Below are 19213 nucleotides of genomic sequence, written 5' to 3'. Positions count from 1 at the left end.
TTTAGGTTGTTGGGGGGTTTTTTAGCCCCCGTTCTGAACTTTAAGGTTCATAATCAAGATAAGGTATGTGCAATATTATATCATATTTATATGCAAAACTGATAGTTTTGCATCTTACTAAAGTGTGAGTTGGACCAAATTGTTTCGGGCAGCCCAATCCAGACATATGTAGCAGCCGGCCACTCGGGCATGGGCAGATCTACAGCGCCGCTTGTTGGCTTCTAACGGGGAGACATTACGGGGCTCCATTCTGAGCGGCAGGCAGAAGCAGCTGAGGGAGGGGGGTGCGGTGGAGCAACATACGCAGAAGCCTCTGTGTTGGAGTCCCACCTGCAAAACGGAGACAGAGATCAAGAGCACCTGCAGGGGCGGCAGCTGGAAGAGCAGGCTGCATTTCAGCTGGGTGCTCTCTTAAAGGGACAGTCTCTGACCTACCTCCCCACAGCGGGGCAGCTGTCACACCCCCCACCCCCTGTGCCCTTCCAGAGGTTGGGAATGCAGCAAAGGACAGACCAAAGGAAGGGAGCAGGCAGCAGCACAGGGGTGTGTGGGCTCAGCAAATGCCCCCTGCTGGAGCCCACTGCCGTGTTCAAGTGCCAGAGGTGCACACCAAGCAGTCGAGGGGAGGGGGAGGCTGGGGGGGGACGACAGTGGAATTTACCCCAGCCATGGGCGACAGTCCTTGCAAGCAGAGCCTCCAGGAGCCCGGAACCTGTGGAGACCTGGAAATGAGCAGTTAGCCCAGGCCCCCCTCACAATTGTCAGATACTGTCAGAGCAATTGCGTGGTGCAAAACCCGTCACCAACGTGCCTGCCTGTCCTTCACTCTAAGTCTGTATGGCCGGGAGCTCGCCGGCAGAGCTTCCCGCTACACAAACCTGTCCCTAACAATTGAGTTGTGCGAGGCAGAGCAAAAGTATTTCTAGGAGGGGGGCAGGACATGATTGGGCGCCGGGGAGGGGGCTCACCAGGCCAAGGCGCAAGGGGATTGGTGAGGCAATCACGCCACTCCCTAAGGTGTTTGAGAGCTTCTGCAGCGGCGGAGGCAACCTTTGTTTTTGGTTTCAACGAGTGCCTATGGGATACGCCCGCTATTTGCAGGCGTAACGTTGTGCCTTGGGGGGGGGGGGGCGTGTCATGGGCCAAACTGCTTACGAAGCCGCCTAAGCCTGGTTGTGCCCCCAACTCCACCCCCTCCTCCACCTGAATGCCGCGATCCGCCTCACTTCTGCCTACGCTTGGGCACAGCCCTCGGACTGCTGCCCTCAGGCGGCCCCCCGCCCACATAACTCCCCTCCACTGTGGTGGCGCTGGTCATATGTCGGCACAAACCCTTACTGCGCCCACATAGCGGCTCATCTGCTCCCAAAAAACTTTCCGCCCCCCCCCCTCCCCCGGATTGTGCTGTTAATGTTTGATACAAGGCTTTGCCTTCCAGTTGAGCAGTTTTACATAAGTCCTGAAGAATTCAGATAGTTGTGATTCTTCTAACATCAAATTAGATCTTTCAGGTGATACATGGCTAGCCCTCAAAATGCTGTCCGTCTGGTTCCCAGTCAACATGTAAAGGCCTTACCTCCTGTTGTGGTTATCATCCCACTCCCAGAGTTGTCTGCTCCTCTGATATGGAATGGGAGCATGGAAGACCAGGACTTCATCATGTAACTTGGACTACTGTTTAGAAGAAGGAGAAGAGAGTTAGACCCACTGCAGCTATTTTCAGTGGCAGTCATGAATTTAGCCATGTGTTTCGCTTGAAATGAAGGGCTTTCTCATGCTTACACCGCTGATGTATAACGTACTGTCCTGCTTTCAGATGAAAATCTGTTTTATTTCAGTATAGCTTGCTTCCAAGTAAATACCGTCTAGAATTGTTTCAAAATGCAATCAGGAAATGAAATTAGGATTTTCTAATACATCCATTGACAAATGCCGTTATGGTGTTATTGTGGACATGAAACACAGTACTGATGCAAAGCTGTGATGCATCAGGATTGACTTAGATTGGGTGGCTTTTTTGCTTCTAAATGTATTGGTGGGTGAAATATTGTTAAGGAGTAAACTTTGAAGTATTCTTATGATCTTAAAATAATTTGAAATCAGTGGTGCTTATATGCTCTGTACAGTTGGCAAGAGCATGATCTGGGCCAGTGATTCTTGACAGAGGCCCTGCAGCACTCCCTTGGGGAGGCGATCTAAAAACCTTGGGAAGCTTTCAGAAATTTGGAAGGTATTCAATATTATAGTCAGCCTCCTCTCCCACTTGCAGTGGCTCCTGATAGCCTGCAGAAGAGAATTGTTTTACATAGTTCACATTCCTCGGAGGATAAACTCCCATATCCTTGATTTCTTCTCTCCCACATCCTTAAAAATGTTGCACTAAGCAAATAGTTAAAAAGTAGCTGGATGGTGAGCACACCTGAGTATGTGTAGCTAGCTGCCTTACATTGAATCAGACCATTGGTCTATCATGATGACTACTATCTACTCAGACTGGCAACTGCACTTTCTCCAGAGTCTCCAGCAGAGATCTTTCACATCACCAACCGTCTGTGCCTGACGAAGGGAGCTTTGGCTCTCAAAAGCTCATAGCCCTCCCTAATCTTGTTGGTCTCTTAGGTGTTGCTGGGCTCATATCTAGCTTTTCTACTGTAGACCAACATGGCTGAAACTTGAGCCTTTTAACTGGAGATACCAGGGACTGAATGTGCGATCTTCTTCATGCAAACCAGATTCTTTACCACTGAGCTACAGCCCCTCCTCAGGCACAAGGGGTTCATCAAATGTGTACCTGAGATCTGAATGTCATATGCATGTATCACAAAAGGCTGGGCAAAACTGAATTACTCAGGTGGGTTATCATTCTGGCTCCCTCTTCCATTATTACAACCACTTGTGCTGCACCTGGTAAATATTTTCTGCTTTGAGATTTCTCAGTAATATGGCTGTCTTTAGACACTTTGTATACCAGATCACCTTTCTTTAGTAATTTGTTAAAAATGCAAACAAAAATAATAAGCCAGTTATTTTAACTTCTCCTTTAGATAGGATTGTTCACTTTTGAAAAGGCTTGGACATTATCACACTGCTTTCACATTACTTTCTCAGTTAACTGGCATTAATCCAGATGTCAGGACTTTCTATACCATTTCTTCCCTTGTACAAGAAAGAAATTCTGAACTACTGGAATAAAAGGTCAAAAGGCCATGTGTTTTGTTCCCTACCCTGAAGACAGAATATTAGTTTCATAGAACCAATAATTGTCCAACCTTTTTGAACTAAAGCTGACAAATTTCCTTTGGTTCTAGGAGCCGGCTTCAAAATGTAGGAGCCACACTTAAAGCTTCTTGCACCTCCTGACTGTGGTTAATTGTTAAAGGTGGGAGCCAGAGAAGTTTTTATATAAACTCCTCTGATGAAGCATTTAGCAAAATGTTTAGGGATCTAGAAGATCTAATAAAACTTTCACCTTTGCACCTTGTTCCCTTTCCCCCCCCTCCATCCCTTCAATCAACAAGTAGTTGGCAGCAAAAGGCATTATGGATGAAAAAGGAAAACCCGCCTTCTCCTTCAAACAGTGTAGAAAGCAGCTACTTAAGAAATGAATTCATCCATCATTATTGAATAGGCAGCATATAAACAAGCAATGACAAGAACTTGATTGACATATTTTATGTCATACAACAAGATATTCTGATGCAAAATGGTAAATAAGTTTTGTACTTCCACGAAGGATTGCCAAGAGGTCCTACAATAAGTTCATTGCTGAAAATTCTAGGTACCGCAGTGGAATTTCTAGACATCATGGTAACCTGGTGCCCGAGTTTTGTCAGGCTTTGGTATAGTCCCTCCCTTGGGATGGGGCTGCATCAAAAGATCAAGTTAGTGTGTGTGTGTGTGTGTGAAGTGTTATCAAGTTGCAGCCAATTTATGGCGGCCCTGTAGGGTTTTCAAGGCAGGAGAGGTCCAGAGGTGATTTGCTATTGCCTTCCTCTGTGTAACAGCCCAGGTGATTCTTGGTGGTCTCCTATCCAAGGCCAACGCTGCTTAGCTTCCGAAATCTGATGAGATTGGGTTAGCCTGTCCCATCTAATCAGGGCCAAATAACTATAGCAATCACCAGCTTTAGGATAATGTTTGCAGGAAAGACACTTTCTTGCTGTAACTGCAAGGTAGTCTTTATGCAGATAGAAAACTTTGCATATTGTACTGAAATACTAAGCAAACCTGTCTGCAGAGCCAGAATGAGATACAGCCCTTCAGTTTCAAAAGCATTTTGGAACAGGCATTTCTAATTTAGGGGTCACTTCTTGAGTCGTAGGAACCACAGCCAGCCTCTAGAGGGCAGCATGTTCACTCTGCATCTCAGGGGATCAGTCGAGCAAAAATACTGCCTTCTCAGGCTAAGCATTAAAGGTAGCAGCAATATCTTTGGCACAAGTAGCAGTTCTCACACCTTCCATGAAAGACAAACCTCTCTCTTTCTTCCAGGTCTCCTTACCCTAAATCTTTTTCTCATTTCATAAATAAGCATTTTCCCCCTTTCTGAAATTATGGTAGTAACATCTGTTTTGACTGGTTGAGAATGCTGACCTGCTTATGCCCAGTATCTTGTGCCAAAGATATCTTTGTTTCTACTGCTTTTGGCTACAGAGGAGCAGGGCTACAGCTCTTTCAGCATGGCAGTGGCAGCAGAAAGGGCTGTAGATCTGTGGTAAAGCAGTTGCTTTGCAGGCGGAGGTCCCCCCAGTTTGATCCCCAAGTGTCTCTAGCTAAAAGGATCAAGTAGTAGGTGACATGGAAGAAGACCTCCACGTGAGACCCCAATGAGAGATGCTGTCAGTCAGAGTAGACAGTACTGGCCTTGATACACCAGTGGCTTGACTCAGTATATGGCAACTTCCTGTGTTCCGTGTGGTGGGTTCCATCCCCACCCCATGCCCTGTAGCCACTCTTCCTGAGCCAGTGGAGGGACAGATCTGTCCAACTAGACTAGCCTCTCCTGCCTCATCTCTCGGTCAAACCTATTTGGCATTCCCGCATCGCACGTTCTTTCAACTCCAGGAACTTATTCTTGGCCTGGAAATTTCCTTGCAGTGCCTATTCGAGCGACACTCACACTCTCTCTGTGTAATTTGTTTAAGGCTTTGCATATCACCAGGTCATCTCTGATGCTCTGTAGTGCCAGGCATTCAAGGGCACCATTTGAGTTTTTGACAAGGCAGGCAAAGACATTTCACAGCAAGGTTTCACAGGCTTGCTCTTAGGTACATTCAAGATAAAAATTTCAAACAAGTAGTGTGTATTAAGAGTTTCTTTTTCATACTTCCTAGCCAGAGACCTAGGGAGTTTTTGAAGAATAACCACCGTGTGCCCCGAGTTCTGTACTATGAACTGAGACACAATTTTATTTCGCCAGTTTCTATGTATGGCACACTACAATGGACTTCCCGATCCCGATATTAGCATCTTTAACCCCACCTCTGTATATCTCTGCCAAAAGATTGCATTTTACAGTTACATTAAAAGGCTCGTTTTGTTCCCATTTTCAAACTGCTGTTTATTTGGCATCAGCTGACACTGCACACTTAAAAGTGCTGCTTTTTTAATGATTCTTTTGAGGATTTGGGGCATGCTGAGATGTTTCATAGTTCAACAGCTTCCTTTTGGAAAGCGTTAATGCTGAGTGAGGGTGAAAAGGCATGTATCTTTGATATCCTTCATTGGTCTGGCAATTGAAGTATGTATTAGTACTAAACCAGTGTTTGATATATAAAAGCATGGTGAAAAACAATCACCAACTTGGATGCTCAGATACCATGCTGTTCAGCTATACACCGGGAGGGGGGGAAAGATATATTACAGGCACCAGGTTTGTACAGCAGATAGGAGGGTGTTTACTGTGCTGAATTAGAAATGAACACTTCTCCAGCCCCAAACCAGTCCCACTGAGGAAATCATACACAACAGCAGCAACTTCTGAACAGAGCGCCTGTGGTGGCAAATCAATAATCTGAAGTAAGGTGACAGAAAATGCTACAAATCCAAAGTTCACCTTCTTTGTTCCTCGCTTGCAGGGAGTTTGTCTTTGTGTGATCCTAACCCTGCAGTCCTAATTTGTTTGGGAGTGAATTCCACTGAAATGAATGGGAGAAGTTAGCAAGCGATTAAGAGTGTGTTCCATGTTGAGGCTTTAAAATGGCACAGTTCTCTGGATTTAATCCCATATGTCAGAGCCCTACAATTTTCTCATGGTCTTTACCACCCTGTCTCATAGCACTAAGGGGTGTAATTGTGTAAAACCAGTGAAATGGTCAGAAAGCTATTTTGGAGTGGCTTTTTATTGCATGAGTGTTGTGTGTGCAGTGAATCCGTCCAGAGTACTGTTTCATACCTGTGCCTCTTTAACCACCAGCTGCTGCCACATTAATCCCACCACTGTTTTTCAGTGACTTTAATGTTCCCCAAATAATGTACTAAAGGCTTATGCAGAGGGTTGCGGCTTGGATCCTGACCCTTTCTTCTGTTTCGTCAATATATTATCCATCACAGAGGTCAAGCATGTTCCTCTGGCATTGGGCATTTTCTGTTTGGTGTCTTGCAATGAGCAAGTTGCACTTAACCCTTGAGGAATGTGTTTCCTAACAAGATGGTATAAGAATGGTCACCTATCAATTTCATTATAATCATAGAGTTGGAAGGGACTTTCAGAGTCGTCTAGTCCAACCCCCTGCACAATCCAGGAACTTCACAAATACTTCACACACACACACACACATTCCCAGTGACCTCTGTTCCATGCCCAGAAGATGGCAAAACCTCCAGGATCCCTTGCCAAACTGGCCTGGAGAAAAATTGCTGACTGACCCCCAAGCAGGCAGCCGTGTTGGTCTGAAGCAGTTGAACAAAGCAGGAGTCAAGTTTACCTTTAAGACCACCCAATTTTTATTTAGAACATAAGCTTTCGTTTCAAACAATTTTATTAGTAACATATGGTAATACATTTCAATTTCTTATATCATTAATAATAACTTTTTTTATCTATCCCATATATTACTTTCTACCCATCCCTCCCCCCGTTACTTGACCCCCGCTGGTTTTACATACTTAAAATCTTAATTTTAAAGGTACCCTTAAGTAATAAGAACCAAAATTAATATCCTCCTCCCTCTTATACTTAGTCATTATCAAAAATTGTCCAATGTCCTTTTATTTTCCACTCTTTTTCTATGTATCTTCTGAACTTTTTCCACTCCATCTTAAATACTTCTAAATCATAGTCTCTTAAGGTTCTTGTTAACTTGTCCATTTCACTCCATGTCATAACTTTTACAATCAATCCCATTTTTCTGGTATTTTTTCTTGCTTCCACAACTATGCATGCAATGTCCTAGCAGCTGAGAGCAAGTACCAGATTAAAGTTCTATCTTCTTTTGGAAATTTTTCCATTTGTTATCCCAACAGAAAAGTCTCTGCAACTTTGTTAAATTCGTATCCCAAGATCTTAGAAATCTCTTGTTGAATCATCTGCCAATACTTTTTTGCTCTTTCACACCACATATGGTAGAAAGAACCTTCATGTTTTTTACATTTCCAACATCTATCTGGCATCTTATTGTTCATCTTTGCCAACTTTTTAGGAGTCATATACCATCTGTACATCATCTTAAAACAATTTTCTTTAATACTCTGACATGTTGAGAGTTTCATAGAGTTCTTCCACAAATATTTCCATGTGTCCATCTGTATTTCTTTATTTACATTAATTGCCCACTTAATCATTTGAGATTTCACTACTTCATCTTCCGTAGACCATTTTAAAAGTAACTTATAGATTTTTAAAATTAATTTTTCATTATCTCCAAGCAGAACTTTTTCCATTTCTGTTTGTTCTTGTCTTATTCCTTTAGTTTTAACATCGCTTTCCACCAAACTTTTTATTTGTTGCATTTGAAACCAATCATATTTATTATTCAACTCTTCAGCAGTTTTCAATTCTATTTTGCCACTTTGTATTTTTAATAGTTGATTATATGACATCCCTTTATCCTCTCCTGTCTCAGCTGTTATTCTTATTACTTCTGCTGGCACTATCCATAGTGGTTTTCTCTCATCACCATATTTCTTGTACTTCATCCAAATATTTAGTAGATTATTTCTTATATAATGGTGAGAAAAAAACCCCATCCAACTTTTTCTTTCCATAGTACATATAAGCGTGCCAGCCAGATTTATTTCCATGACCTTCCAACGTTAAAAGTTTTTTATGCAACAGCGTCACCCAATCTTTTATCCACACTAGACAAACTGCTTCATGATATAATCTTAAATCTGGTAGTTGAAATCCTCCTCTTTCTTTAGCATCTGTTAAAACTTTCATTTTAATCCTTGGTTTTTTCCTGGCCCATACAAATTCTGAAATCTTTCTTTGCCATTTATTAAATTGTTTACTGTCTTTCACAATCGGAATAGTTCATTTTGTCATATCTTCGTTCATTTTACGCCATAACTTTTCATAATTGTTTTTAAACAGATCAATATTCTTCATTGTTATTTCCACGCCCAAATATTTTACTTTAGGGGTAACTTCACATCCCATTAATCTTTGCAATTCCTTCTGTTTACTTACTTGCATATTTTTACACACAATTTTTGACTTTTCTTTATTAACGTAAAGTCCCGCCAATTCTCCAAAATCTTGTATTTTGGCTAACAACAAAGGTGTTACTTGCATAGGATTTTCATTTATAAACATTACATCATCTGCAAATACTCTATATTTATAGGAAAATCCTTTAATTCTCGTTCCTTCAATTTCTTCATTATTTTGTATTTGCAGCAATAAGATTTCAAGAGTCATTATAAACAACAATGGTGAAAGCGGACAACCTTGCCTTGTACCTTTGCTGGTTGTCATTTCTTCTGTAAGATCTGCATTTATACATAACCTTGCACGTTGTTCAGTATAAATTGCTTTTATCATTCTTAAAAAGTTTTCCCCCAGCTTTATTTTCTCCATTACTGTAAACATAAAGTCCCAATTCAAATTATCAAAAGCTTTCTCTGCGTCCGCAAAGAATAATGCAACTTCCTTCTCTGGATGTCTTTCATAGTATTCTACAATATTTACAACAGTTCTAATATTGTCTCTTATTTGCCTTTTAGGGAGAAAACCCGCTTGGTCTTCCTTTATAAAGTTTATTAGATATTGTTTAAGCCGTTCTGCTAAGATTCTTGTGTATATCTTATAATCATTGTTTAATAATGAGATTGGTCTATAGTTCTTTACATTAGTGATATCTCTATCTTTCTTTGGAATCAACGAAATTACTGCTTCCTTCCATGTATTCGGTATTTTCCCATTTATTCTTATCACATTCATTAATTTTTGAAGTTTCGGTATTAGTTCTTTAAACGTTTTTTAAAAATTTGCCGTAAATCCATCGGGTCCAGGTGCCTTTCCAATTTTCATTGCATTAATCGCTACTTCAATTTCTATTTTTTCAATTGGATCTTTCAAAACTTTTTCCATATAATCAGTTAAGGGTGCTATTTTAATCTTCTGCAAATATGCTTCCATCTTTTCCTTCTTTACTTTAACACCTTTAAATAGTTTAGCATAATATTTAAAAATTCTCTCTTTATTCCTTCTTGATCTACCATCTCTCTTCCATCGGCCACAATTTTATTAATAATTTTACTTTCTCTTTTTCTTCAATTGCCAGGCCAAATATTTTCCAGGTTTATTCGCTCCCTCGAAAGATTTCTGTTTTAATTTCTGCCTGCTCCGGCGGGGAGGGCGGGATAGAAATAAAAAGTTATTATTATTATTATTATTAATTTCTTCAAATTCCATTCCAATTCTTTATTTAACGGATGTCTCATTTGTGCTTGCAATATTGTAATCTCCCTTATAATTTTCTTTTTCCCTGGCCTTTTCCTTAATTCACCTTCTTTTTGTCCAGCATTCTTTTGCTCTCTTGTCTTTATTATTCAATGTTATTAGTAATCCTCTCATTACTGCCTTGTAGGCATCCCATACCGTCTGAAATTCTATATCTTCTCTGTCATTTACTTGGAAGTACGCTTTGGTTTCATTTTCTAGAGATGTCACTATTTCTTTATTTTATAGTAAATCTTCATTTAATCTCCATCTTCTTGACTTTTTCAACCGTTTTGTAATCCACATTATTGGGTTATGATCAGCTCCTATTTTAGGTAATATCTCTATTTTCTTTGTTATAAGTCCCAAATCTTTAGTACCCCACAACATGTCAATTCTAGAGAAAGAGCTATGTCTAGCTGAAAAGAAGGTATAGTCCCGTACTTCAGGATTAAACTTCCTCCATATATCTTCCAAACTCTCCTGTTTAACCAATTCAAAAAAAGACTTTGGCAATTTCCCTTCTTATCACTTTTTTTCAGAACATAAGCTTTCATATGCTCTTAAGCACACTTCATCAGACGAGGAATCCAGCACAGTGAGCAAAGCCATACATAGCTGAGCAGAGCCATGCATAGCTGGTAGGCAGTGTCCCAGAATGCAACACGGTACAGATTTAAGAACCAATGACAGTGAAGTAAAATTATCTGGTAGGCAGTGGTTTAGGATATAAAATGGTACAATAGTAAAATAAACAGAATAGTAAAATTAACAAATTATGCAAACCTTTGATCTGAGTAGCATGCTCATGTTAATTTTACTTCACTGTCATTGGTTCTTAAATCTGTACCGTGTTGCATTCTGGGCCACTGCCTACCAGCTATGTATGGCTCTGCTTAGCTATGTATGGCTTTGCTCACTGTGCTGGATTCCTCGTCTGATGAAGTGTGCTTAAGAGCACACGAAAGCTTACGTTCTAAATAAATATTGGTTGGTCTTAATGGTGTAACTTGACTCCTGCTTGGACCCCAAAGTGTCACTCGGCATTTTCCTAGCCGTATAATAAGAAAGGGCCACAAGAATTTGCCTAATTCACAGAATCAGCATTGTTGTCAGAGGGCCATCTAGCCTCTGTTTAAAAATCTCCAAGGAAGAAGAGCCTACCGCCTCCCAAGGAAACCTGTTCCACTGAAGAACCACTCTATCAGGAAGTTCTTCCTTATGTTTAGCCAGAAACTCTTTTGCTTTAATTTCAACCCATTGGCTCTGGTCCAACCTTCTGGGGCAACAGAAAACAATTCTGCACTATCCTCTATGTGACAGCCCTTCAAGTACTTGAAGATGGTGATCATATCATCTCTGTCTTCTCCTCTCCAGGCTAAACATACCCAGCTCCTTCAACTTTTTTTTGTTAAGTGTCTGGCCAAAACACATCTTTTAATTAGGTTGGTTAGACCTCACTTGGAGTACTGTGTTGAGTTTGTGCACCACAGTTTAAAAAGAATGTTGACAAGCTAGAACATGTCCAGAGGAGGGCAACAAAGATGATGAGGGGTCTGAAGAGCAAGTCCTATGAGGAAAGGTTGAAGGAGCTGGGTATGTTTAGGCCAGCACTAACATTAGAACTGGAGGTCATTAAAAGTTAAATATGCAAATGGAGGGCCCAGCTAGAAAAGATAATTATAAGGTGCTTCTGAAGATAACCTGCTTTAAATCCTAGATAACGTTCACGCTGATTAGTATTGATCAGAGTTAATGTTGATTCAGATATGAAAACAGATTTTTGCTTAATGGTGGCAAGAACCATGGCTGGGGGGGGGGGGGTTTAAAGAGAAAGAAAGAATAGAGAGAATATAAAATCTCACAGTCTGTACCCTGGGAGAGAAAGGAAGAGAAACCATCCCACTGGCAAAAACCCAAGACTTCTGCTTCTGGTGATTTTGGCCCCTTTTCCAAGTTAGGATCCATGCATATTGGATAAAAAAAAAAATGAAATGGAGGTTAACATTTGGGAGTCTTGTTGGAACTGGAATTAAAATACATGCTGGAATTGGAATTAAAAATACATGCTTAATTATTTTTAAAATATACTTTCAGAAGTGCTCCTCTTAAAAGTGAATTTTCACATCAGTGTCTGGAAATGTTTTAAGACTCAGTTGGCATGGGTTTCCTAAGCTTTCTGAATTTCCCCCCTACTTTTGTCAAAAGCTTAAAGCCAGACAATACCTAAATACATTGTTTTCAACATGACAAAGTTACATAAGAAGAGAATCCCCTTGCACTAAAAGAAAAACGTAATTATTTTCTATTCTGAATCTCCAGACTGCTGTTTTAGAAAATCATATCTGATTATTTGCTCAGCAGAAGATTATTGAGTTGATTTAGCTGTGATTTTACTTAACAAAGCTTCAACTGAATTCCCACTGTGGAGTCCAAAAAAAGGTAGAGAGATATAAATGATACATTCAAACTGTGATTTTGGTGAACAGGGCCATCAATGCACCCCTCGGAGCTAATAGCGGAGATGAGAAACAGTGGGTTTGCACTGAAACAAAATGTACTGGGGAGAAACTTGACCGCAAATGATCCATCACAGGTAATGATCTTTTTATCAGTAAGCTGAAAATGTCTGTAAATCTAAATGTGATTGCTTGCGAATTGTTGCTTAATGTCTCTATAATATGCATATCCATAGGAAAGCTGAATAGACAGAGGAAGAGATGTATATCCTGAAACTTGCTCTGTTTTCCACTTTTGTATGTGTGCGCATGTATTAGCCAGAATGACAGCTCTAAAAAAAATTTTTCCCCCTAGCCACTAGTTTAATAAATGAAATATCTCCTCTGGGTTAGCGGAGCATTAATATTTCCCCGGGGGGAGGGCGGGAAATGGTTCCAGCTTTCATCCAGAAGCAGCTCTGGAAACAGAAGTTATTATCTTAACTGTTTCCAGAGCTGCTTCTAGATGAAGGTGGTGGAGGAAAACAGTGCCGTTCAAGGAATGCCATGCCTAAAAGATGAAAGCCAGAATCCTGATTTTAGATGCTGCAGAAAAGGGGCATTCCCTTCCGTGTGCTATTATGGGCAGCCAAGCTTGGGAAAATGAAACAAAAGTGAAAGGCGTAACGGGGAAGTGATGGTGCAGACCCTGCAGATGGACTGCTTCTCCCAGCACTTCCATGCTCCTTGCTGGGAGAAGCAGTCCATCTGCAGTGGGATATTCCAGTCAGCTGGATCAATGCCAGCAGCCTTCAGACAGAGAACAGGATGGCCTAGGCTGGTAGTTCTCTTTAGGCTGCTTTCTCATGGCCAGGGGAGCATTGGTGGAAGGAACACTGCGAGAGAGGCACAAGACTTCTGGACCATCTATAGGGTTCGCCTGGAGGGGAAAAAAGTCCCATCCTTTAAATAGAAGCTTAAGGGGTTGTGATTTAAGAAGAAGATATTGGATTTATATTTCGCCCTTCACTCTTAATCTCAGAGTCTCAGCTCACAATCTCCTTTATCTTCCTCCCCCACAACAAACACCCTATGAGGTAGGTGGTGTTGAGAGAGTTCTCACAGAAGCTGCCCTTTCAAGGACAGCTCTGAGAGAGCCATGGCTGGCCCAAGGCCATTCCAGCAGCTGCAAGTGGAGGAGTGGGGAATCAAAACTGGTTTTCCCAGATAAGAGCCCCCACACTTAACTAATACACCAGAATAGCTCTTACCAAGCGACATTCTTTACCTCTCTGCCCTGAAAAGCTTTAGCTGCCCCTTTCCACATCTTAAGTTTGTATTAGAGGGATGGGGGATTTTTTTCCCATCCAGGCTAACTGGCAGCCCTCACTTGGGATAGTGCTGGGGTTTACCTGAACTCAGAGGACCAAGGGATCCTGCACAGAGTTGCCAGCAACATCCTTCATTCATGTCTCTTAACATGTCAGATTCAGGGTTGACACCAACCTGACAGCAGCCATTCCATCTGTTGAACATGCATCTGCTCCGCCTGCATAGGAAGAAGGGAGCGGCATCTGACTTTTAAAAAAGAAAAGGATTCTTGGGTGAGGGGAGCTGAGCCTTTCCACCTCTGATGGTTTATCTCCCTGCATTTCTTGTTCAGATCCTTTTTATTTTCTCCGGCTGGGGCCTCCAATCCCAGAAGTGATGCTGGCTGAGGAAGAAAGAAGTTGGGAGAAGGGGGCTATGGTGGGAGGGGACTGTGGGATGACAGGCAGGTTCAGCTCCCTTGATACCCATTCAGCTTTTAAAATCAAGACTTCCTCCTCCACTCTCTTCATGGGGCTAGAGCAGTCTTCAGAGCTGCATCTATCCAGTCTTAGCAGGCTTTCTCTGTAAACTAAGACTGATTCCCCACTTGCCTTGTTCCGGTCTTGTTGCTCCTTTTCCCGTAGGCACTTCTGCTGGATTTTGCACAAGCTGCCCCGGGGCGGTGATTTGCCCCACCTCTTTTCAAGTTTTTTCTGCAGCAGACAGGATCCTTTGAAAAACAGTTTCTGCCTGCCGTGGAGGGAACTTGAAAAGAGGCGGGGCACGTTGCCACCCCGGGATAGTTTGTGCAAAATCCAGCAGAAGCGCCGCTGGAAAAGGAGCAATGAGACCGGAACAAGGTGAGTGGGGAATCGGTCTAATATGGCAATGGCAGCTGCAATGCCAGTGCTGGGGGAATGAGGAGGGGGCAGATGTGTCATACAGAACACCATAATGCCTTGTTTTTGTTCAGTGACTTAAGAATCTACTTCCAGCCTAATTCGTACTGATGAGCCCGTTCAGAATCTTGCCTGCTAGAGAGAAATCTTGACCTAGTAACTAGCCTTGAATGTGTTTCCCACTCCTTCCCTTGTGCCACAAAGAGAAAATAATGCCTTGCCAAGGCAGTGTACAGGGTTTATTGGAATACAGTGATTCCCTGAGACCACAGGGTTTCCAGGAATGGATGTAGAAGTCAGGGAAATGCTAACCCAAATAACTGCAATGCAGGATGGAGCAAGTGTTTTTCTTTTTCCTTTGGTAAAGAGAAGTACACGAGGCCCAAACTATCTGTCAGAGATTTCTCTTCAGCAAACAAGTGTCTGAATAGGAATCAGGCTAATTTTGTTCACGTCATGTACTAATCACTCTTGTATAAAAAGCCACGTTCAAAGTGATAGACAAAAAAGTGGAGAAAGCACTTATTAACTTTAAAAGCTTTGAAAACTAAAACTTATGAAAAGCAGTGGAGTACATATCTTCAAGCCAGTACTTTTTCCATGGTGGGTGTGAGGCTAGAGCCAACTAGGTGGGGGAAGACCCCTGTAGACACCAAGTAAGATATCTTTGAGATCATGAGACCAGTGTGGACAAAAGTCATGTAGGTTAACTGCTGCAGTCAAAAGGAGAATAAGGTGAGACTGAGTGAAAAAGCCAGCTGGATATAGCCCACTTTTCTACTGAGTCAGTATGGGGTTGCCTCAGGGGTGGAATTCTAGCAGGAGCTCCTTTGCATATTAGGCCACACACCCCTGATGTAGCCAATCCTCCAAGAGCTTACAAAAAAGCGTCCTGTAAGCTCTTAGACGATTGGCTACATCAAGGCTGTGTGGCCTAATATGCAAAGGAGCTCCTGCTAGAATTCCATCCCTGGGTTGCCTCAGGTATATGGATGCTTATCCTTTGTCCTCCTTGAAGGAGCTGTTTGGAGAAATGTATTTCAAGCACTCTTTCAATAGGAATCCCTTCTTTGCAACGTTCTGGCAATTTTCTAGTCCCCAATGCCCATGTTTCACTCACATATCATCCTTAAAGAACAAATGTATTATGTAGATTATTGCCCTAATGCTCAGTGTAGCTCTCCCCCTCGCCCAGTATTCATAGCTCAAAGCAAAACACTTCCTTTCTTCTTTATAGGAATTTGTTGCAAGTGAAGGAGAAGATGACCCAGAAGTGGAATTTTTAAAGTCCTTGACGACTAAACAGAAACAAAAACTTTTGAGGTAAGCACATCTCTAGTCAAGAATGCCATCTCTGTTTGTAACAGATAATCATATTATCAGGGCTTTTTTTGTAGCAGGAACTCCTTTGCATATTAGGCCACACACCCTTGATGTAGCCAAGCCTCCAGGAGCTTACAGTAGGCCCTTACTCTTCTTATGGGGCCTATTGTAAGCTCTTGGAGGATTGGCTACATCAGGCATGTGTAGCCTAATATGCCAAAGAATTCCTGCTACAAAAAAAAGTCCTGTAGAGCCAGCGTAGTTAAGTGGTTAAAGTGTCAGACTAGGAAATCCCCACTCTGCCATGGAAACTTGCTGGGTGACCTTGGGTCAGTCACACACACACAGGTTTGTTATGAGAATAAAATGGAGATTAAGAGAACAAAACGCAGGAGAGGAGAACAGTGTAAGTCGCTTTGGGCCCCTGTTGAAGAGAAGAGTGGGGTATAAGTGAGGTTTAAAAAGTAAGGTCTGTTTCTACTAGAACACTAATTTAGATTATTTAACCCAATCTTGCCCTAACCTAGATAAGCCCAGGCTAGCCCAGTCTTGTCAGATCTTGGAAGCCAAGCAGGGTCAACCATGGTCACTGTTTGGAATGGAGACCACCAAGTGATCCATTGTATTTCACTGCAGAGGCAGGCATTGGCAAACCTCCTCTGAATGTTTCTTGCCTTGAAAACCCCACCGGGTTGCCATAAGTCCACTGTGACTTGATAGTAAAAAAGACTAAAACACAAAACCACAATCTTAGTGGCAGAGTTCCCGTTAGGGTTGGGGAATTTAAGCTGAAGTTCTGAAATCTTTCACCCCAGTTACCGGGAGAACTTTGCAGGCAAAGTCTACCATGGCTTGCATCAGCACTCCCATCCTTCTCTACAGGGGAAAAAAATGTGAAATAAAAGCAATATGGTTTCAGTCTTATGCACACTTACCTTGGGACTAACCCGCTGTATAAAGTAGAACTTGGTTATGAGTATCTGAAGACGTGAGCAGTGACTCACAAAAGTTCATCCCCTGCCACAAATTGTGTCAGTCTCTATAATGCTACTGGACTCATTCTCTTTTCTACTCTTAGTTCTGAGTAGACATTCCTACTATTGCAGTCTTACACAATAATGACTGAAGGCATCTATATATAAATGAAGGGTTTTTTTAAAAAAATAAACTAAAATAAAAGTAGAAGTTATTTAGGGCATGGTTACATCCTTTAATTGAAAACTTCACCATCAAAAAACAGACTAATCTTCTGGTTCTAATTAAATTTTTTGCCTAGGTTTAGGTCCTTTCCTCTGCTTTCTCTCTCCGCCCCCCCCCAAGTACATAAGATAACAATTGGTTGGTTTTTCTAGTAAGAATAGGTATCTTTAAAAAGGCTGAGGTGGTAAGTTTGAAAGGCCAGGTAGGTATTTAAAAAATAAATAAACTCATCACTGTCTGGAATGTATTGTGTATTATCCTGCTTAATTACTGACCTGCAAGAGACACAGCAGTAGCGTTCCTTCGAGCTTTTTTTAAAAAGTCTCTTTGCCTAATAGCTCTGCTTTTTCTATGTTCAAAATGAAAGGAAACTGGACCGCCTGGAGAAAAAGAAGAAGAAAAAGAAGAAGGACCGGAAGAAAAAAAAGCAGCAGAAGAGAAAAAGTAAACACAGGAAACATAAGAGCAGATGCTCTTCCCCATCCTCCAGTGAGTCTTCCCTGAGCAGCAGCAGTGGAGAGACTGACAGCCCAGATAAAGTGGCACAAAAGAAGATGGATTCTAAGGCAAGAAGAAAAGGCAAGTTTTCAGAGGCTAGCAGCAGTGACTCTGAAGGGGAGGCGAAGACGAAGGGGAAACTTTACGGTGAGCGCTCCAGCAGTCATGGTAACAAGGACAAAGGTAGGGAGAAGTGTAGACTTTTAAAGCGAGAGAGTTCTGGGGAGAACAACAAACGGAGCTCCCGGGAGAGTAGAAGAGAGCCCACGAGCAGAAATGACAACGGCACAGACAAGAGAAGGGAATCTGAAAGTCACAGGAGCGCAAGCAGAAGCTGGGAGGAGAGGAGCGGGAGAGGTTCTCATGCAAGGCACCGAAGCCACAGCCCCCCAACGGAGTGGCACGAGAGATACAAAACCGAAAGCTGCCACTTGGGCCTTTCCAGAGAGCAGCGCAAACGCAGGGACTGTGAGAGAGAGGAGTCCGTGAAAAGGGAGCCGAGAGAGAGAAGCCGGAGCAGAGAGAGGAAAAAATAGATCATGTGGGAGGCAGAAGCAACCTCTCGTCTCCTCTGTTCCTTTTGTTGTTGAACACCTTTAGCGAAGGCTGCTGGCACTCTTCTCTAACGAATTGGTTGTTTCCCATAAAATGCACTCACCTGCTTTCAGTAGCCCTGTATATTTTGTAAGGATGTAGTAAACAAAATGCAAGCTTTTTAACCTGAACTGTGTCTTATCTGTGTGTGTTTGTCTCAAGCCACTCTGTTTCATTTCATTTTTGAAATTATTTGATAAACCAGTTTTTCTTCTTTGGTTTTATAAAAACTCAAGTGCAAAACAAATACTTGGCATGCCTCTGGAAAAAAAGTAGAGCTTTGCGAGTCATTCTTCTTTCTCCTTGCTTTTCCGGTGGATGTAAATGGTTTGGTGAGGTGTGTGGGGGAAACAGCATTTGACATAGCTCTGGATAAAATTACTATTTGGGAATACAGAACACTTGCTTGTTTTAGAACAGTAATGGTGGTGGGGGGGGGGGTTCCTCCCAAGTTCCACCTAAAGAGGACAATTTCGTGAGTTAAAACAAGAGAGCCACAGGGTTCCACATAAATGTGTAGCTAACATTTTTGACCCCTTGCAGAGCACAACTTAGTCAACCCTGTCCGGGCATTTTGAGCCCCCGTTGATATGTCTCTGTACACTGTCAAGTTATTGTTAAATAATTTCTTGAGATGTGGAAAGACTATTTACTTAAGGGTTTCTTGGGACCATATGCTATAGGAATCTAATGCCAACTCCACAGTTACCTTTTCAGACAAGACAGTACTTATATTTCTTATGCCCTCCCTGGATTAAATAAACTTTGATTCCAAAAGTTGGATTGCTTTGCCTTGTGGGCTATTTCAGCCATTTCAAAAGCATGCCTAGGAAATGCAGAGGCTGGTGTTCTTTTGTGTTTTACGGTAAGATGGGAAAACTCATTTGTTAAAGGGGAAAAATTAGACAATTGAATTCAGGGTGTAAGCAAGTGACTTTTCCAGCTCTCCCATTTCTACTGCAGCGTGAATGGAGCCCTCTCAAGTTATTTTGTATCAATATGCAGAATCTTTTACCCATTCCTGTTGGTTGTAGAAGCTGATTTCACTGCTATTTGCCTAGTTCAGC

General features: G+C 42.0%; 1 protein-coding gene across 1 annotated transcript in view; it reads left to right on the top strand.

Annotated features, from left to right (window-relative positions):
* CIR1 (corepressor interacting with RBPJ, CIR1) overlaps positions 1-18277 on the top strand; it is a 32060-nt gene extending 13783 nt beyond the window's left edge. The window contains exons 7-9 of the mRNA XM_060257081.1: positions 12373-12479; positions 15769-15854; positions 17422-18277. Coding sequence (XP_060113064.1) covers positions 12373-12479; positions 15769-15854; positions 17422-18088 — 860 coding nt within the window. The 3' untranslated portion in view covers positions 18089-18277. The remainder of the gene's footprint in view (positions 1-12372; positions 12480-15768; positions 15855-17421) is intronic.
* The last annotated feature ends 936 nt before the right edge of the window (positions 18278-19213 follow it).

The sequence above is a fragment of the Heteronotia binoei genome, chromosome 16 (genome assembly GCF_032191835.1).
Source record: "Heteronotia binoei isolate CCM8104 ecotype False Entrance Well chromosome 16, APGP_CSIRO_Hbin_v1, whole genome shotgun sequence".
Lineage (NCBI taxonomy): Eukaryota > Metazoa > Chordata > Lepidosauria > Squamata > Gekkonidae > Heteronotia > Heteronotia binoei.
Note: the sequence above shows the minus strand (reverse complement) of the source record. Positions and strands in the feature narration are given on the sequence as shown.